We start from the raw sequence: 21479 nt of genomic DNA on the forward strand, positions 1-21479 counted from the left end.
TTGATTTTGTCTTACAATAGTACACAATACCTTTTGAAAGTTGTTGTTTGACGGAAAGGAAAGGAAGGGAAGGGTAGAGAGAATAGAATAAAAGTCTTGGATAACAGAAACTTTTATATAACTCTTTACTGTATGATTAATAATAAATAATATAAGTGCGTTCGATGTCACTAAATTAACCAGAGAGTTGGCAAGCAAACGCATCTACACAAAATATATGAATATATGTCAACCATAGATAGTTTTCGTCTGACTTCCTTGTGGCAGAAAACACGAGTGCACTGATTAGAGATCACAAATTTTTGTATAATGGGGACGTCCATGATTTACTGAACGAAATCGATTTTTCTGGCACCTTGACGGATTAGTAAACGGATGGCATGGAACATAAGCAGTTGTTGATTATTACAAAGGTAAAGCTGGGCAAACGGCTTAAATAAGGTTCAGCAAATGGCGCGATTGGCCGTGGTATATATTCATCGTTACGTTGTCCATAGAAAACATACACCACGGAATTTATTACAAAACCGTGTTGCCATTACGAGCACCGACAGTTTCTGGCTACTACCCTGTTGAAGGAACGAGCAAAATTGCTCACTGGCACGAGTCTGAGATGGAACCGTCGTACGACTATGCAGGTGCTAAAGGACCGACGAAGTCGGTCCGTACGATGCTCTACCGTTGATTGGAGGTCTCTCAGCTGAAACATAAATCACGAAGTGACTAAAAGGGACCCTCGGCTGACTTTCACAACGTAATCTGGCAAGACCAAAGATCGATTATCCTTCCAGAACACATCGAAAGTCGTAAATGGAGACGCGGGGATTAAAAAGTAATATATTTTTTTCGTCGAGGCCACCCTGCGGCGACCTTTTAATTCGAACGTTTGTTTCGAGTAAATAGAATTGTGTTGTTAAGTTGGTTATTTTTGACACGAAATCGATAGGATTATCGGGGTCGGGGAGTGGACAGCTATAAAACTCCCCCAAAGGGAAAATGTAATCGACCGATTGCGCAATAAGTAAGATTTGGGCGATCGTCGAGAAATACTTGCCTGTGCAGCGATGACTCTGCCCTGGCCCGAGTTCATGCTTTCACTGCTAAATCCATACCTAAAGCAACATAACCAAATCGAATACGGTAAGCAGAAATCGGGTCCGAGTTTACGACATGCCTTGTTCCTTATTTTGATCAGTTAAAGTCGGTGGAGCAGACTGGGCAATGGGAGGGGGTACATCGGGAGGAGTCCAAGCCTTTACTTCGCTATGAGGACGACTACTAATGTCCCCTGAAACAAAATACTTCCTCCGTTAATTAATCATGTCTGGCCGGACGCTTCGAGCTCGTTTTTACCCTCCCTGACGTTTTGCGTGACCGTAAAAGTTTTTCCGGTGTCGAGTGGCACAGTCCAGTTGACGGGATCAGGAGAACGCATCAGAATTTGTTCGGGAGATTTAACCCTAGTGGGTTCCGGAGGCGATTTCACCACTGGTTCGTAATCGATTATTTCGGGCCCTTCGACCGCGGTCGTATTCTTCGCATCTGAATCGTTAGTAGTTTCGGCTTTCGGCGGTTCCGCTATTGATACACAATTATATAATTGAGGAGATTGCCGAACTGATCCTAGTTAAAACAGAATGCGTGTGCCAAGGGTCGTGCCTTTATTCTTACCTCCTGTACTTCCTTTTTCTAACTGTTTAGAGCCTAGCTTTTGCTTAGAGAAGTCATTAGTGATTTGAGATTTTGAAATAGCTTTGGCCAATCTGTCGTCTTCGTTTTTAGAGGTAACCGAACTAGGTTTAGATCGGGATGAGGCAGTGGTGTTCAAGGATGCTAAAACACCGGAAATTTGTTACTAATAGTACAGTCACCACAAGCTGTGCAATCGTTCATTTTCACACAGTTGCAAAAGCAATAAACTGCAGTGAAAGATCATCTTATCATGATGTTTCCATGCACTCGCTCGAACATAAGATGTGCTTCCAAAGCGTTGCACACACCACGAAAAAAATAAAAAAAAATAAATTTATGTGAGGACCGATTGAATTTTGCACGTTAAAAGCATTTAAATATTGCAGAGTGAAATGAGCCAAGCCAAACATCACGAGTCTTGGCACACACTGACGATTTAATCACATGCTGAAGCTTACAAGGTCGAGGTCTTTTGATGCTAGCTTGATTTGCCGAAGATTTTCTTTCTTTTACTGTGGCAGACCTTGACTGACGCTTTGGAGATCGCTTCTCGGTAGTATCTGTTATAGGACCAACAGACTGTGACCGTACTGTAACGAAAAATATAGCATATATCTGTAACAGTGTCAAAACACCGTCAACTTACGATTCTTGGGACCTCCCTTCGAAGAAGCCTTTTGGTTATGGCGCTTCAAGGATGATGATTTCAGCGGAGAATTCTTTTTGGGGCTGTTCTTCTGGGATCCTCTAGAGTCGTCATCTTTTCGTGGGATGGTCGGTTCGAGTTTTTCTCTAGTCGGAGATAGAATCAAACCGTCAAGCTCTGGAGAAAATTCGGGCGTAAACGACGACTTTTCACGAGGGATTTTAATAAGTGATACCTGAACCTCCGGTTGTTCTTTCTAGATGATGTCTGATCATGTCGCGCATAATCCTGGCAGAGTTTTCTGCGTTACGAGCTGCCTTCGACGGAGAAGTTTTGTTGTTATTATCTACTTCCTTCTCTTCTTTTGTATAGGACTTGTGTGTCATGGAAGCGAGAGATAAGGCTGATAGAGAACTTCTCCGTGAAACTTGATCCCAAAGTTCAACTTGCTTATTGTATATATCAGAAAGCCTGTCTGGAGCAAGTTCGCTACCCCAACCGCGGTGCTGTCACAAATATTCACATGGAATAAATAGTTTTCATCATGTGCAAAGTTGATTTTAATCAACGTAGTGTGTACAAGTGGTATGCACAAGAATATACCCTCGCCCTACTAAATCAGTGATCGTATTTACAGACGCTTTCCAAATACAACAAGTTGACAAATTGGGATTGATAGTTCGTTCGATCGATCGATCATTCGTGAAAATAACACATTTTTTACGATGAACGTTCGCTCCTGCCCTCTTAATTATAGCTGCGAAATGAAAAAGAAAAACGAGCACAGTTCCGTTAGTTTGCGGCTGTTTATTGAGCGTAACAAGCAATTTCGCTATATTAGAGCTGCATCGCTTTAATTCTGTCAACTTCCTCAAATTAAAGAGTAAATTGCTAAATATGCAAAAGAACTTTCTAATAGACAGGCGAATTTGAAAACAGCGAAGCGAATGAGAAAGGGTTGTAAAATAATTTCGGCCTCATTTATAATTCATTTGTGTGAATATTGCGTGGAATACGAATTAGCCACGGTCGTACGCCGAGGAAAATCGAAAAATATTTGCTGTAGGTGCTGATTTTTTGAGTGTGACGTGGAAAAAACGTTTCGGATAGAAGATGACAGGAGAGATGGGTCCATTACGCTTAGTATCATACCTTGTATTCTCCCGCTTTCTTGCGCAGTTCTACGACCTCTCTGTACCAAGAATCGTTCTTTTCGAATTGAGGCGGCAGCGAATTTTGGCCTCCCGAATCATCGGCGTCCTCGGCGGAGCCGCCGCGTTTGGTGAACCGCCCCTCGGAGTACTCGTACTGGGAGAAGGGTCTAAACTTCTTCTTGTACTCGGTATTGAATTCATCCTTGAATATGTGAGTCTTGTCTTCACGAGTATTTCTTTCATCGACTAATGGTTCGAGTTCACTGGCTGATAGTGCATTATGGTGGTTTAGGGTGTAAGTAATGCGGGAAGAGGATAGTTTGATGCTTACCATCCTTATTTTCCAAATCGATGCGTTTTTTGTGCACCATAGCATTGGTGGCTGGTTTAAGGGCTCCCATAGATTGGGATTTACGAGGTGCCGAAGAATCGGCGGCATCTCTACGTGAAGTATGCCCTTGAGGCCAAGCGAATTGTAGTCTGTATTCAGTGCTAATTTTGGAAATGGCCTTCCGGAGAAGTCCGGTTTCGCGTCCCTGTAAATAAATGTTATGGACCGAAGGGGTTGCGGATGGTAAGATCAAAGCGGATGAAGAGAGGGGTACGGTAGTGTGATCGTGTCGCGTGTGTGTTATTACCATGTTCTCCAAATCGGGGTCCGATTCCCTACGCCGCTCCCGCTCCCGCATGCCGTCCCCGTGGGCGCCACAGCGTGGTCCCTCCGACTTGCTGCGCCGGGAAGGCCTCCAGTGCGGGCCTCGCTCCTCCGACTGCAATTAAAATGAATACATTTTCTTACAATCATGCCTTGACAACGGAAACGTATTCATTTTAATAGGCGATACGGTCAGTTCTTTCTTGCAGTCGTTCGTGTACCGTCTACCGTCGCATGCAGCACTCGTCCCGTTTAGGGTCTTTCATACTGGACTGGTTACCGGGTGCTGGCCCTCGAATCGATCTCCTTTCGATCGATGGCCCGGGATCGTCATGCAGGCAAGGCGGAGAGAGCAACTTGGTCTACTGGACTTACGGGTTTTGGTTTAACTACCGTCAGCGCCTAGCGGTCGACGCTCTCGGGAGCGGCGGCGGGTGCAATCACTACTTGCGTCTTGCGTGTGGCGGTTTCGAGACTTCACGGCGGTCATATTACGCACCAGAGTGCTTACGTATAGCCTTGCCATTCGTTTCATCAGAACGGACTTACGTTTGCGTTCTAGCTGGATTCGTTACAAAACGCTCTACAAGTACTGGTACTGTGAAAAATGTAGTACTACTTTTACGTTTAGCGGTTGAGCGACGCGCGAGGTAATAGACCAGATGCAGAAATGCGTGCACGATTTCTAAAACGCTTACCCTAGCTCTTGATTCCGTGTTGCAGACCCCGTTCGCTTGAATCTCCCCGTCGCTGATCAAAAATTCGTGGTGACGATAGGCCAAGTCCGGGTACTTCTTTCGTCTCGGCATCGCCGGCTCTAACTTCGGCACTAAACCCCAAAAACATTATTAAAACTAATTTAGGCCACCAGACTCACGAAATCGACTTACGTTCGTTATGAACGTCATCCTCTTGTTTGGAGGAGTGCTGAGTGTCATTAGCTTTTTCGCCTAAAACCGTCGACGTGATTAAGTGATGTCTGGGGGTAGTATCGATTTGGTAAACTATCGTGTCAAAAGGCTTACCGGCGGCTGAAGCGGCGTTCGGCTGGGGTGGCCTCCGCACTACCTCCTGCCTGGGCCCGGTGTACTCGTGCCATCGGTAAGTACTCCGGTACTCGGAGTGCAGCTGGAACGAACCCGGCTCATTAAAAAAAAAAATCAACGTCGCAACGATAAATACGAAAATCTTCGCTCCCTCTTACCTTATCGACAGGCATCGACGGGCAAGCTCTGCACAAATTCCAGAATGAGCCAATCATCAGGTCTAATGAGTGGACACTTGATTTTTTCCAAGTTTTAACTTTCGGCCCAAGAAGCCATACACCGGACAGCTTCGGGGTCGGCCAGAAAACGCGAGAGGAGACGGCGTAGGTCGCGAAAACTTAATGAGCCGACAGACTCGATGGACACGAGAGCTCGTGCAGCATGACAGGAGCCCCACCTTATTGGCAATCCGTGGTCTGGTCGACGACGGCTCAAGTGAAGCTAAGAATCAATAGACGGGCGCCTGCTCTATGCAATTCTATCGTTGCGCCAGTTGCGCTACAGTTTTTTTTTCTCCTCCTGTTTCCAACTGCGTTACTTGGAGCGCCATCCACAAAAAGGACACTGAATTATAAACTACACTTGATGGACTCTATGCTGATGCCGTTGCTTTATTTAATTCGCCTCGGTTCGATAAAGAGGCAATTAACCTGAAACAGAAACCCTTCTAAAATCGCCGACGACGCTCATTCCGGGCGACGAAATTCGGGAGCGAGGTCAGTGACCCGAAATTGGCAGAATGTCACTACGTGGAAATGAAGGGCGAACGGTCAGTGGAGACGTTCGCCGACCTATCACCCCTATTTATCACATTTTTCTCCACATACTTTTCGCCCCCGATCTCCTCCAGTTTTATTCATTCGTGTCACCTGACAGCTAATATAATTTATCTCGAATTAGTAGCATTTCCCAAATAACTCCGGAATATTGGGGAAATGAATGAAAGTTTTTAAGAGTTTAATCATTAAAACTTTGTAGATTTATTACGACAAACACGACATCAGCATCACCTTAATTAAATGAAAATTGAACTTGGTTAATATTTAATTAGAATACTGATGGCATTACGAACACGCCATTAGTAGCAAGGACGTCTCAGCCTGTATTCTTATTTCACGTTACGTAATACCTTTCAAAATATTACGTTTTCCATTTGTAAAACAAAAAATTGTGAAATAAATTTCCACGGACGTTACATGAATAAAACAAGGGACAGAGTGGTCCTGTGAGATTTTGTTTCCCAGCTGAAAAAAATCGTATATTTTTAGAACGAAAGCAAATTTATAGTATCGTTTCTAAAGCACACGAAATTATGAGCCAAAATTGTAAAACAAAATAATAATATTTTTACGTCACATACAAAATTCGAATATGAAATATGTCGTCGGGCGACTAAATATGCAAATTTTTATTAAAATCAGCAATTTTAGATTAAAGCTGGAACTCAAAGACAAGATAAATCGAATTGTGCAAATACGTACGAAATACAAAATTTATAGGAAAGAATTTATTTACGAAGAAGCTTTCGAGTGTCGTTGTTTGTTTAAACAATAAATCAATGTTCGCATATCAGACAGTTCAACGTATCGATAAAATGCATGCGCTTTGATACGATTTGAGTATTTGTGGTGAGTACCAAACCACTTTTTCGACAAAATCGTGATATAATCTAACGAAGCAAATTACTTAACGACAACGCAAACTAAAATAATTTATTTTACAATTTTCAACGCAGTTTTCTTTTCGTAAATACTTTAATAGCGTAATAACATGCCATTAAGTACGTTATAAGAGCTGTAATATGATCATTTCCTCATTGCGCAGTAATAAGTTAACACCCTACTTTGGTGACACGTTTTGACAATCGCATACTGAAAAGTGCAACTGCTCATTCTCAGAATTTGTTTAATGGCGTCTCATGTTTAGTGACGTACGCTGTTCAGATTTACGTAAATTGAAAAATTGTATAATTTAGTATGAAATTTGCTATTTTTACACCACATTTCCTTCCAACTCGGTATATTTTCTCTATGAACGCCGTTATTGGTTTTTATTAATATTGTATATGGCGGTCTGACATTTCCTTCACATTAAACGACACGATAATTTTTAGGTCAAGATGACATAACTGTGACTTTTTGTGCAACATTGCAGTAAAGTCAGTTACGGTCTTTTGACTTTAACGTATAAAACAGTAAATTGCATTACCTTTTTTTACATCCGCCCTAAAAGAATAATGCGGTACGATTACCTTGTGCTTTTAAATTCTTAATCGGTGAGTACGGCCGTGAAATATCTCAACTTGTCGACGCAAATTGTTTTGTTTATATAATAATTATGCACTTAAATAGTTATAGCAGGGGAATTTATTACTGTGCAAACAGCAAAAACTGGGTTAACATGTGTAATATTTAATATACGGCATAGGTAACAATAGGTAGGACCTTTCCAGTTGATTATAATTATTAATTACCAAGCAATGCGGGTCAACTTAATAAACTTTGGTACAAAAGGGTAATTCATTTAATCATCCAAAGCGAATAAACATGCTCACAAAATAAAATATTTACTTGCTCTACTCTGACATTTCCACCTCATAGATTTGATAATTTCTTCGGTGATCGATTTTCGATAAAATCGCCTGATATAAGGACAGCCGTCTCTAACTAGTCCTATAGCAACTATAAGGAAAATAGATAAACAAATTGTTAATACTGAAACAGCTGCGCGCTAGACTAGTACGCTCATCCGCATACATCTAAATGAACTGATTTAACCTTGGACGCACAAGTAAATTTTTATCAGTTTAATTATTTAACATGGCCCACAAACCGGATGGCCTTTTCGAGTATATCCTAATTCACTACAGATGGGTTTTTGTTTGTTTATTTCTCCTACCGGCTTCTTTCCTTTTTGACATTTGGCTGTATTTTCGAAATTGGATTGTTTTCAAGCTGAGCAGTGCACCTAAACAACACAATTCCAAAGTCAAACACGTGCAAGAACAGGTAAGTCCAGATTTTTATATTTAAATAAAGGCAATTAACAGAACCAGTGGCCGGGCCAGAACCAGAGCATTCCAGGCGCGAATTCATCATCATTATTATTATTATTAAAGAATAATTAAAATATTATATAACGCTATAGCTATATTGTTATTAAAGGTACGAAAATGGGCCAAGAAGGGCAAGAAGCAGTTCATTTGTACTGCAAGGCCCGGCTGGCAGACCGTTTCTTTCCGCAGACCCAAATACAAAAAAACGATGTATAACATTGATGTGAACCTCGTTGATGTTTTGGACATAGACTTAGATAAAAAGGTAACTGCGTACTGACAATAAAACGACAACAACTAAAATGTTGAGACAGACTGTGCGTGTGGAGCCTTTGGTAACCATGGGACAGTTAACGGCGACCTTAAACCCTCTGGGTTGGACCATCCCGGTAGTACCAGAGCTCGACGATTTGACAGTTGGAGGTTTGGTCATGGGTACAGGAATAGAGTCGTCTTCACACCAGTACGGGTTGTTCCAACACATATGCACCTCGTACGAACTAGTTCTTAGTGATGGGATAGTCGTAACGTGTTCGTCGGAAGAAAATTCAGACTTATTTTATTCAGTACCGTGGTCCTATGGTACTTTAGGGATTTTAACAGCGGTTGAGATTCGCTTGATTCCAGCGAAGAAATACGTAAAGTTAACTTACAAACCCGTGCGGCAGCTGGAAAAAATAACACAGGAGACGGAACTGGCGAGCAAAAATTTGGAAAACGAGTTCGTCGAAACGTTGGTGTATGGAAAAGACGACGCGGTAGTAATGACAGGGGTGCAAACCGACGATGTTGACAACCGGAAGGTACGACTAAGTCAAAGTGTGTTAATTTTAGTTGAAATTTTAGGTAAATGCGATAGGGAAATGGTACAAACCATGGTTTTTCAAACACGTGGAGGCAAGTTTGAAGAAAAATAAAACCGTCGTGGAGTATGTACCTCTGAGGGACTACTATCACAGACACACGAGGTCGATTTTTTGGGAGCTTCAGGTTCTTTAATCGTGGGAGTTAACATAAGTGTGACCGTGTGGTTTTAGGACATTATTCCTTTTGGAAATAATGTAGTGTTCAGGTATTTGTTCGGGTGGGTTGTGCCTCCTAAAGTGTCTCTACTAAAACTAACACAAACCGACGCTATAAAAAAGCTATATGAAAATAACCACGTCATTCAGGATATGTTGGTACCAATCGAAACTCTTAAAACCAGTATTGAAAAATTTCACGAAACTATGGAAATATATCCCATGTGGGTTTGTCCGTTTAAACTGTTCGCAAACCCAGGAATGGTACATCCCGCGAAAAATACTGCCGCTGTGTATGTTGATATCGGGGTGTACGGCGTTCCAAAGGCCACCAATTTCTCAGCAATTGAGGCCACCAGAAAAATTGAAAAATTCGTCATTGATGCCAACGGGTAAGTAAATATCGTGTGGTCGAAATTTCTTTAGTATGTCATGCCGTGTGTGTTGAAGTTGACTTAAATGTCATCGACGTATGTTCAAATTTGAATATAAAGGTGTAACTATTATTAACCGCACAACATCTGTATATGGCACCTAAAAATTTAATTAAAGTCGATAAAAAGTGACGTTTATAAATAGTTTTCCTGTTCAACTTTTTGTTCGAAAACACGACTTATAATGCAGGAAACAATTTTAAGTGGAAACAAGTAATTATATGTATATAGACTAGATAAGCAACAGTGTTGCAGTTATTAAATATTGAACTGATAACTATAAAATTTAAAAGCGTCTGTTATATTAATTACTGTTATTATCACTGTATAATGATTGTGTTTTTTTTTAATAGTGAGACACTGACAACAGTTATAATTTTGATGATAATAATAATAATAATAATAAATGTCTTTATAACTCCACCGGAAGGTATCACAGTGTGTCTCAGTTGTAAAACATTCGGAATTAATCATTTAGGGCGTTCTGCTGACCATCGGTGCGTGCTCACAGCTTGCGAATATTTCCAAGATGACTGCAGCAACTCGGTGGGTACATGATTCGCTAATTATTTAAAATATACTGAATCATCAGGCATAACCTTGTAAAAAACCGCATTTAGATATCTTTAATAATAATGCCGCTATCTTATTTCCGTCCCGTCGGCACACTTGAAGCACAAAAAGCCTAACCAACAACAGCCTTAAAAATTTCGCACAATAAATAAATCGAAATAATTTCACGAACAATACGCTTCGCGAGAAAAACTCGCGTCACGTATAAATGGAATCTTTAGTGTTGTTGAATTTGTAGAAAAAAAGTGGACCATCAAAAACTGTTTACGTTTTCTTATTAAAATAAATGTAAACCGCTTTGTCATCGTTCAAACAGATCGCCTGAAACGGACATCTCATTAATTTCAAAGAGAAAATATTTTCAGTTTACTGACCATCGTTTATTTCATTCGGCCAGAAAATTACGGCCCACTGTGCAATTTCCCTCAAAGATAGGCAATTAACTGGGAAAATAATTAGCACCCGAGTGGATTCGGGGCTAATGAAGTCGCCTTCGGCGATCCCTTGTTTTGTTTGTTTAATGGGGCTGCTTAGATTTCAGATGCTGTACGCCGACACTTACATGTCGAGGGAGGAATTTCGACGCATGTTTGACCACTCTTTGTACGACGAAATGAGAACCCGGCTGGGGTGCAAAGAGGCGTTTGCCGAGGTCTACGACAAGGTGAACAGAACCGCCCGAGATTAGTACCCACTATTACTCAATAAAAAAAATGAAAATTTTTGTTCTTTTAGTTATTTACCTTATAACATATAGAAATTTTCAAATTTTGAAAAAACTATACATCTTTGATTGTGATGATTGTGCCGAAAAATAAAGATTAAGCTTTCTGTCAACGAAAGAGCTCTAAAAATGGGAAGCGACTTTTATTAAAAAAAACTGAACATTTCTGGTAGCTTAAAATTGCAGTCCGTGGATCGTCGGTTGGTCGTTGATAATGTCGTTGATGTCTATTAGCTTAAACGCCCTATGAAAAAGTGGAGGATCCTCGTATCCTCTCAAGAAGCGCTTTTGTGGTCCTTCCTAAGCATCAATTTGATTGCGCTTGCGCCCGCGGCTCAGTACTAGCTGGTCAGTGGGCCCGTTCCATGCCGTTCTTCACTTCATTCATAACTCCGGCTTGTTCATTCAATTACGTTGCGTCTAAAGCACGCCGTGCACCTGTCGTGTTCTCTACCTGCCACCCCGGGGCCGACCAGAAACGTCACAGCCTTCGGCCCGCTCGGTACCATTGCTCGGTGGTACTCGCGAGTGACCAACCCATGTGCTGATCCACCCCTGCCTCTATCATGGACATCTTCTATGTGAAAGTGACATTGTTTTTGGCCGCCCTCCTCAGTCTATGTAAGTGTGCAGTGATTAATATTCTTGTTTATTTATTAGTCTGCGAAGGCGCATTCTTGCTCGGTGACTAAACTAATTTCGATCTCGAGGTACCGCGGAATGTAATGTCATGTGAAAAAATGCAATTACGGGCCAACATCTCGGCGAAGAAGTCGTCGTCAAGAGTTCTTTGTAAACGCAATTAGTCAGAAATTGGAGGACTTCCGACAGGCACAAGTGGAAGATCGCCAATTACCACTTCCTTAAATTGAAGGCTTCTTGGGAGATTGTAATGATTCATTAAAAATAAAACGTGATTCATATTTGTCTCGGAGGTCGTCCCAGGGGGATGTTCGCCTGAGGTTTACCACACAAATAAGGAATCGATCCGGATTTGCATAATTTTTCTGAGATTTAATGATCCCATTGTGTTCTTCCTAATGAGATTATTCTAACAAGTGGATTGAACCAAGCACAGTTAGTTAACGTTTTCACGAAACAATAATTGCTGATCAGATCAAGATGCTTGAGAATTATCAAACCTGAAAGGAATATTAATGATCGCACCAGCACGGTGCAACCACTTCGCTCCCAGTTAAGATTTTGTGATCTTATTTAACTGTATCTCTTTTAATTTAACCAAAATAAACATTCTTTATATTAAATAACTTAGCTAGACTTAAGTTAAAAAATCTAATTAAGTACTGCTTATCTTTATTTTTTGCTTACCGGCAAATTGACATTTGATAAATGTTCGTTTTTTTATAGAAAATGGTATTCTAAGCATCATGTGGTCTTCAAAATGAATTAGAATCATATTTCTAGCTGTCTCCACGTCTAGTGACGTAATATCCACATAGTCAAAAATCAGTTTTTCGTACCATTTATGGATTAGGATTCCTAGTTTGGTGATTTTTTATTTGACAATTTGCTTTTGTCACGAGAGAAAATAGCAGTTGGTGTATAAACTATTCAAAATGTGCTAAATTGGATGCTGAATATTTATGACCAATTGTCACACTGTCACAAATTTGGTAATTCAACTACGTAACCTATACACAATTTTGAAGTGTATCAATAAGTGTCAAGAGTGCTGGGTAGAGTTCCGGGCTTTGGCACTACCTGCTGAAGTATTGCGGTTAATTATGTTCCACACTTTAATTCTTTTCCGCTTTCCTTCCTACCTGTCAGGTTGGATCTCTTCCCGCCCAACGAAAATTTTTCAAGAATGACGTAATTCGGCGTTTAACGTGGGTTGTTTTAACGTCCGAAGCGAGGATTTGAGAGCCGGAAAGTCTATTCATATTTAGGAATTAACCCTCGACTTTTGTGCTTTTAAACTGGCGGTGGCATTCCGGGCTAAAATAAGCTTTGTGCTTTGTTCCGGGCTTTCATAATGCAGCTGCAGCAAGACTCGGACCTTTTATGTGTAAAAACTAAATGGGGTATTGCGATTCGTCGAGACGGTGTATACGCTATTAAAAAGGCCATAAGTAAGTAGGACGGAGATTTTCCCACCCCATCGAATCAGGTGCGGGCAATTTACCAGATTCCGGCAGTAAAACGAAATTGGTTCCCTTGGCACGTATAAAAAATCAATGATAGTGGGGTTAATGTTTCGAGTGAAATTTAAATATTCTGGGCACGGTGTTGTTGAACAATGTAGTGTTGTGGTCGCTTATGGTAATATTTTCACGTCGGTCTGGGTGCTCCTTAGTAGGAGGAAAGAATTCGTGGAATGAAATGGGTACAACTTGTTATCGCATGGTAATACGGTCGACCCACCCTATTTCGATGTAGTATATAATTTATTTGTTTTAATTTATCGGGGGTTTGCTCACGATACGGAAGAGAGTTACCAAGGAGTGCGTATTTGCATTTTGCGTCATATTTCGTTCCGCCTTGTAGGTTTTTCACTCCATTTAGTAAACTAAGATATTACTACATTTCCCCATTTACTTCAAATTTGATTAAAAAGGAAAGATTTAATCCCGGTAATTAAGGCTGAGAGTTAAACTTTTAATTAGTTTCTTTTCTGATTTTATCAAACTATTCAAACATCCATGTACGCCGTTAAAGTGCATTCACTCTTTATTGTTCGCAGATTTCCAGAACAACTGACCGATTTATGCCATATGGAATTTGATTCAAAATTTGCCACAATTAATTGAAATTATCACTAAAAACAAAATATCAACACAAAAATATACACACTATTTAAAAGTGATTAATCTTCACCCTTAACAATGAATAAAAGAACATAACCTTCACTTTTGTAAAACGTCAGAAATTAGATAGTCAGCGTCAAAAGTACGAATAAGTACAGTCGCATTTTTGCCATTCCACAGCCCACTGCTACAATTTCCAATCTACTTTTTCGTAAGACCGATTCGCTGTGTCGAGGCGTTTTTAACAATGAAATTTCTCGGTGTGTACGATACGCTGCGAAAATATTTAGGGTGCACAGTTATGTGTTTATTTACTAGAAAATTGTGAAAGGTAGAGGCAGGTAAAGTAATTCTATTCCGACATTCCAACTACCTGTGTTTCATTTAAAGAGGCCGTTCTAAATCAGTTGAACACCTGCCTGTAATTGTAGTACCTACCTGTACTACCTAATCTTGCGGCTTACGTATTTTAATGGGCTGAATTAAGTCTGTAGCAAGACTGCATCCAGTTTTTTCACGAGCAAAACCAGCTCCCATTTTTTTAGGATACGGCAATTTACAATTTGAAACAACTAAAAATAGTAATAAACGCCATTTAACTTTAAAAAACCGGAGTTTTGGTTGACTGGAACGGTGGAATTGCGTTTTTTGTTGTCGTTGAAACAATTTTAACAATATCGATAGTTTTGCAACCTCATCAAAGCAAACACTCGATGTACAGTTTCTTTTTAATAACGCGGGATAAATAACATACATTAATTTAATAAACTCGTTCAACAACAATGGGTTCCGAGAAGCTGCTCGCAACATAGTTCTGTATCTGTTTTACATAGTAATTTCGAGGTATTGTTTGCATAAACGGTACACAAATCAAATTTGCTCTTCAAAAACTTAACGCCCATTTGATCATAATTTCAAATTAAATTTATTTGAATTTTTGTTTTATTGTTATTTCGTAACATATCGAAATGTAGTTTTACCCATAAAGGAGTCGACCAGACTGAAAAGTTATGTCGTACCGCCCACTGGAGGACGACTAGAGTAGAAGAATCTCCTTTCTTGACTCGGTAATCTACCATGAACTATGTTACTGCTGACGTTACAAGATTAACCCCTTACATATTTTGCTCCCACATGTGGAATCGACTATATTTCGGAAACACGCCACGACTACCGCGTACTAAACAAATTCAAATTAATTGAATACCAACAAAATGGCACTTGTCTTTTCATTGTCATTAACTAAATTACACGAGCAATTATCTCACATTGTGACAATAGGTTTAAGTGGGTACCTATGTAAGTTGTAAAGATTAGATAAACATGCAACCCTTCCATTTAGCTGCATTATCGCAACAACCACTAATTATACGCCTATTTTTTCAATTTAGTTGTTATTATGCAAATTTTTATGCAATATGTGAATATGCTATGCGAGTCCATGGTGGGTTCTATCTCAGGAAAAGGCGTCTCAAGGTTTTCACAAAGTCGTTACATGGTAAACATCACGGATATTTTGGAACACAAATGCATAAGTTTTCATGTAACTCAAATTCTATAAGTATATTTTAATATTGATTGTAGAATACGTTTGGTACCACGATTTGAATGCAATACATACTATACATATTAATTCAAAGACACAAAACCATAGTGTGTAAGGAACAAAGACAGAGCATTTTTAGTATGGAAACTTGATATTACGTACTGCAAAACGTCAATATTTGCCCCAAGTACGCCATAAATTTCTTCCAATATTGTGTTACAAACTTTCCCAATCAAAATTACGTTATAGGTATGTGTAACCCACCTGATTGAACCGATCGAAATTCTCACCGAGCTTTTTTCTGTCTAAGCACAAAAAGTGTGAACGCAGTCGAGTATTCGACTATTTTTATTAACTCTTGAATTCCTCGGATGCAATACCGTAAAAGAATTGGGTTTCGAAGAATTCTGAGGTTTACCGGCGTAGAAATCACCATATTCCTACATGCTTGAAAAACTCCTCAAACTACGGTACCCCTTTAAATTACCAATTAAAATTCTAAAATCGAGTAGACGTTTCGTAAAAAAAACTTAAGCACCACCAGTCGAAGAAAATTCCACAAAAAGAAGATAGATTGATTATTTACTTTTTTTCATGGCGCCAAGCTTACTTTTTGTGTTAAATTAATTATACGGCTAGCGACTGCGTAAAATCGGTTAGAACGGTTTTGGAGGAAAAGTGCAAGCAGGTAGATAAACGCCGTTGCCGTCAAGTATTGAATTTGCGTTCAGTGTCAAGTCAAGCGAATTTATAGCATCCTTTCAGATATTGTTCCGGTTGCCGTAGCCGGAGAATGTTTGGTATTCATCTTGCAGCTATATAAGTATACTGTACTTCCATCAGAATAGTAGATAATGAGTTTTACGTAAGGACTGCAGAGTTATAAGGATGTTGCGAATTTGATGCACGTACACTATGTAGGCCTTAATATCCCACTGCTGCGGTAAATTAACCCATTATGTCTATTATTATAAATAGTTTATAGTTAAATTAATATCTAAGGTTTGTGGTTCTGACCAGAATTACAATCATTAGCGCACTGTTATTCTTTAAATTGGCGTGCTACCGCTATAAGTATCACGGTGTATTCTACACGTAGCGGGGGCATCGTTTCAAACGGCGGTATAAAAATTACGACTTTTTTCTTTTTATCTTAAACGTATTACAGGGTATCGTGTATACTTTAGTACTGAAAATTTATAGGCAATACTTAGAAGTTAAACACGAAACTTCCAATGTAGTGGATGTTATAGGATGTATATTCAGTGGTTCGCATTCACGTAAATCAAATTTAACCCCACTTTTAAAATACTTTGCAAAAATGCTGTCTTTCGTAAAATAAAAAAAAAATGTACAATAAACACAATTCAGGTATATGAATCTAGTAGGTCTTGAAAGTGAATCCTGCTGAAACCTGTCGACTGTGCGTATTAAAATGGAAAAGATTGATTAACTGGGCGGAGAAAGTGGTAATAATTATGTCCAGCATCCCGGTATCCCGGGTATCTAAACCGGTATTGCAGGTATTCGCCGGATGTCGTTGGAATCTCCACAAGGACGGAAATAAGCGAGCAGGATCCGGGGTATTTTACAATTTTACCTACTATCCATTATCTCTTAGCAATAACTATGGTAACTCGCCAGGCTTCGTCGCACTGCCGGTCGGTGACTTTGCGTTCATCGGACCATAACAATCCATCCATACTATGACCTGTTCTTATGCGAAAGATGGCCGCGTAGGCCATCTTATTACCCTCATTAAGGTCGCGCGGCCTAGAGATCTGGGCCCATTCCCACTGAACGATCCCAAGTCGGTGAAGCGTTGCCCAAATTCCCAATTAGTTCAAGACCAAGATGAAATACTTGACCAGTGAGGCGAAAGAAAACATTGTTTTTGTTCCAGGGAGAGCCTCGCAGGCTGTGTGCTACTTCCCGCAACAGTTCCAAGGGGAATTCGTCATGCAAACGACGACGAATCTGGGCACAGGCGTGCAATACACCACTGTCAATGTCACCTCCACGTCCATTCCCATTTGGGGCACCTGCCATCGGCGCAAAGGCAACAACAATTTCATACTCATGCTCAAGTATGTTAAGTACCACAGTTCTACTGGTATTCCGTTTACCCAACTTTACTTTGGTTGTTAAAAACTTGACCAAACGATTCGCTGTTCTTATTAGTGCATAATAACCGGCTAAAAAAGCGGTCAAATTATTTGGACATGCTCTATGTAACACGCTGACATTGAAAATTGATATTTACCAAGTGGAAACGCAGCCAAAAAACTTTGATTGCCGACGTAAAAACGTTATATCCGAAAGCCATTCGATGACAAATTCGCTTGCACTACGAAGAAATCGGATTTATTACACTCTAATTATGCCCCATTATGTGGGGGCTTAAGCCCGTCTAATGATTGCTACATCCGCGTTATGTAAACAAGTTGTCTCCAAACTTCATTAATTCACTTATTAATTTTCATAGTATTAAAAGTATCCGCTTCACTTTTTTCTATAATGAACCAGATAATGGACGGAAATGTATTTTTGCTTAAATAACTTTTGCAAACTGAGGTGATTAAACCTTTAATTGCTCCGCGGAAGATGAAGGTCAAAAACCATCTTAACCCGTATGGGCATGATAAGTTTAATGGCCATGCCCAATCGAGAGGAGGGAGTCCAATCCAGGGTGTTACCGCCCAACCCAAAAAACTAAAAACAAAACCACGACCATTCTAATATGCATTTCGTTAAGTTGGCAATGAATATTCAACCTTTTTTTTCGAAATTGATATTAAAAACGCGCACATTGTATTGGAGTCACAGTCTAGAACGGGAAACCGGGAAATTCTTTAAGGTTGTGTGCCCTAATGTGACTTGAACAAGACTGCAAACTGTCAACGGTGCTTTGGGGACAATTATAACTAGACAGACACTTTGGAGGTCCCAGGTCCCAGATCTAGGAGTGTATTTTCCGGGGAACCAAATGTGCCCACGGTGCGTTTTTTTCCGCGTGATAAAGACTGAAAGAACGAACCGATACAAGGTAGATTTTTACAGTTCGTTGTTTTAACCGGTCTTTACAAATCCGAACCAACAACGACACGTCTTCTACTTCCTGCCTATTTATTAAAACCGCGACTAACAATGTACTTTGTTTAGTGTAAATTAGTCTTCGTAATTTGGAAAAACTCACGAATACCAGTGGAACTGCTACCAAAATTGTTCCCATGAACTCATCTAATTAACGCGTTCACAGCTACAGGGAAACAAGTTGTATTCGTTGTTTACACCTGAAATTAAGATCCGCCAACGTTTTACAAGTGTTTATACTAAATCAGGAAATCATTTCGAAATGCTACACGAATGAAAAGTTAGCGGAAGAGAATTGTCCTTCCGAGGAATCTTTAGCGAATCGTGAAGCAGCGGAAATATTGCTATTCAGTGAGTTGCCTTTAGATGACTATCACATTTATATTACAAGGGCGTTATTCTAGAAAGGAATGGCTATTACACACGGAAAGAATATTGTCCGATTGATGGTAAATACTCCATCACGTACAAAAACAATAATCCCGAGCAATCCAACGAGTGTACCGGGAATGACTCGAGCATGGATTCGTGTCCCTCGGGGTCTATACTGAATTTTCGCCTGAGAGGTTGCACGGCCACCCCCAATACCTTCGACTTACGATTCGAGTGCATGGCAAGTTGGAAGGGTCCGAATAACGAGAACTATCTCATTTTTTCCGATAATAACAGACAGCTCAATGGGCAAAAGCCGAAATATCGATGCGCTGTAAGTACCGACATTGTATACCCTTTTGTTCGTTATGGTACAGTCTTCAATCAAAACTCTTGATACAATTTTGTATGTTGTGAAGTGTATAATCATAACGGACAAGACGGTTTCGGTTCCGCGAGTTTGTCCAAACCGTTAACGAAAAATTTCAGCTGTACCACCACGAGTACCGCACCGACGAGATCCAAATGGCGCTAAGCCGCGATTCCACTTGTACCACGGACTTGATTAATTCCACCCACGGTTTCGAAACATTTCTACTGACACCTCGGGCGGAGAATCTTTGGCCGGCGGAAGCGTCCTTCGGAACGTGTAGTTTCCCAAAATGGATGCACGGAACATGGGAACACGTTCGAGTCGACGATGATACCATGATCTACAAGGACCACTCCTCATTTAAAACTTATACCATCAAGTGCGTTGGCGTTCAGGAAGATGAGAATAAATACTTGGTCTTCAGTAGGACGCAATGGTATGGTGTTTACGGTACGATTCGATCTTTTGACTAACCGATATTCCAGCGACGAAGAGCGGTACAACTGCATGCGTATTGTGGAGAGGAGCGACAATATACTAGAATTTCAATTAGGTTCGAATGCTAGTACTACCAAAGACGTGTTCGTATTGTGTTCAGACGATAATTTCCAAGATGATTCGTGGATTACTCAAGGGCGTAGGTGACGGTCCGGTGCGTGGAATGTATCTGATTTTGATGTTTCAGGAACTGACGCGTTGGATACGGTGCCCACGGGGAGATGTCCAATTTCAGGAGAATACGTCGGCGTGATTCCGGACGGGGAAGACTTATGTGCCAAATTGTGGTCGGACTGCGATACTTCCGAACTGATGTACTATCAAGTGTCTCATTGCAAGACGAACGAAATATACGAGGAGCGAGAGTATAAGTGTTTAGGGCACTGGCGGGAGTCGGACTTTTTATATACCTACACACAAAGGCGTGATGTGGCTGCTGGGACGTACGAGTGCTTCGTCGGTGTGAAAATGTCAAATAGAGAAATTTATATAAAGGAAGCGGGAGAACATTGCCAAAGACATATAGATCCTCTGCATTACGGAATGCAGTTGAATAAAACTAGTTTATATACATGTAATTATAGCGACTGTGCGTTATCTCTTTCTAACGTTTTAATTGTAGGTAATTATACGACGCCGCGGAATCCTCCAGGTCTTAGAACTTCTACCAAGATCCCAAGACCAACCAGCGCGTTACCGACTGTCAAATCCACGACGAAAGTGTGGAATTTTGGTAATTTCCTTAATTATTATCCGTAAAATTACTAAATGGGTGGGGCTAAGTGACAAAAAAAGACAATTGTTGGCACGCAATTACTATTGTGATTTTGTTTCAGATACGGCAGGGGCAGAGACAAAGAATAATGACAATGCAAGTTCAGCTACGATTGTTAAATCGACGTACTTACTGTGTATAATTGTATATATACTTAGATATTTGTGAGAAAACGAAACCGAGAGACTTAACGTGTATTTATTAGATTCGTAAACTAGATACATACAAGTTTTTTCTTGCCAAAATACTTAAGAACTGTTGAATCGACAACCACTTTTTATACATAATTTATTTTATGACTTTACTTGCTCTGGGAGCATCTGCGCCTTTATTAGTGATCATTATACACTATTGTGATGTAAATTATTTATATGTATTTAAATAAAATAAGTACTTATTTCTCGTTTGTTTGCTTTTCACTTCAACTAATTAAACCTACTCTTTGCACTCTTGGTGAGTAAACAAAATACAGAAAATAGGTTGACATAATTGTCGACGATTCAGTGTAACTAAATTTGCCGCTCGCGTTAAATAATTCATGATTATATTTTGGTCGTATTGATGATTTCATCGTTTCGATTTATCTTCAGTAAAAAAATAAATGATAAAAATAAAACTGCTTACGGAAAGTTGTAGATAAAAAACACCTGTAACACCTACTCAGAAATGATAACACGACTAAAATTTATCTTCTATCTTTATCAGGATTTTTTTCAGTCACATGTTTTAAGTAAACTTTTCAATTTAACTCAAGGATGTTAGTACCACAAGGACCCAACATTTTTTTCTACGTAAAATACAGAAATTCAACCACAGCACTTTTTAAACGTGGTAACGAAATCGTTTTACCATATAATAATAAATTTACGTAAGAGATAATCATACAAGGCTTTTCTAGTCATAATGTGAGAAAACCTTCAGAATGTGGCTCGTTTTCTCCGAAACAAACATAAAATAAAGCATTTTCGACCTTTTTCATAAATAATCGTGACATTTTTAAACACTAACAAAATCTCCATCCAAAGTCATTAAACACTTAACTTTTCTGTAAGA

General features: G+C 39.9%; 3 protein-coding genes across 10 annotated transcripts; 2 read left to right on the forward strand and 1 right to left on the reverse strand.

The window, feature by feature from the left end:
* Positions 1-96: 96 nt before the first annotated feature.
* Positions 97-21122, reverse strand: LOC135141725 (nuclear protein MDM1). 8 transcript variants are annotated; one of them, XM_064073085.1, is made up of 16 exons: positions 21051-21122; positions 5352-5843; positions 5173-5275; positions 5038-5097; positions 4846-4976; positions 4131-4262; positions 3824-4028; positions 3491-3759; positions 2574-2844; positions 2339-2515; positions 2151-2282; positions 1672-1833; positions 1354-1578; positions 1175-1288; positions 1055-1112; positions 97-700 (listed from the first exon to the last, which is right to left on the reverse strand). In XM_064073085.1, the coding sequence occupies exons 2-15, from the start codon at positions 5406-5408 to the stop codon at positions 1087-1089; spliced, it is 2064 nt and encodes a 687-aa protein (XP_063929155.1). In that variant the 5' UTR covers positions 5409-5843; positions 21051-21122; the 3' UTR covers positions 97-700; positions 1055-1086. The 8 variants fall into 8 exon arrangements, with proteins under 8 accessions (XP_063929155.1, XP_063929159.1, XP_063929160.1 ...); XM_064073089.1 differs by lacking the exon at positions 4131-4262; XM_064073090.1 differs by lacking the exon at positions 3824-4028 and having other exon boundaries at positions 3491-3694.
* LOC135141728 (delta(24)-sterol reductase-like) lies at positions 7922-10999 on the forward strand. The gene is made up of 6 exons (XM_064073092.1): positions 7922-8201; positions 8358-8513; positions 8563-9051; positions 9095-9238; positions 9286-9662; positions 10812-10999. The coding sequence occupies exons 1-6, from the start codon at positions 8013-8015 to the stop codon at positions 10963-10965; spliced, it is 1509 nt and encodes a 502-aa protein (XP_063929162.1). The 5' UTR covers positions 7922-8012; the 3' UTR covers positions 10966-10999.
* On the forward strand, positions 11358-20799 carry LOC135141727 (uncharacterized). Its single transcript, XM_064073091.1, has 9 exons — positions 11358-11622; positions 17219-17402; positions 18575-18759; positions 18813-19114; positions 19270-19589; positions 19639-19790; positions 19839-20225; positions 20274-20384; positions 20488-20799. Exons 1-9 carry the CDS (start codon positions 11568-11570, stop codon positions 20592-20594), a joined length of 1803 nt encoding a protein of 600 aa, XP_063929161.1. The 5' UTR covers positions 11358-11567; the 3' UTR covers positions 20595-20799.
* Positions 21123-21479: the final 357 nt, after the last annotated feature.

The sequence above is a fragment of the Zophobas morio genome, unplaced genomic scaffold (assembly GCF_036711695.1).
Source record: "Zophobas morio isolate AGI-343-1 ecotype UQ-CSIRO unplaced genomic scaffold, CSIRO_AGI_Zmor_V1 ptg000044l, whole genome shotgun sequence".
Classification (NCBI taxonomy): Eukaryota; Metazoa; Arthropoda; class Insecta; order Coleoptera; family Tenebrionidae; genus Zophobas; species Zophobas morio.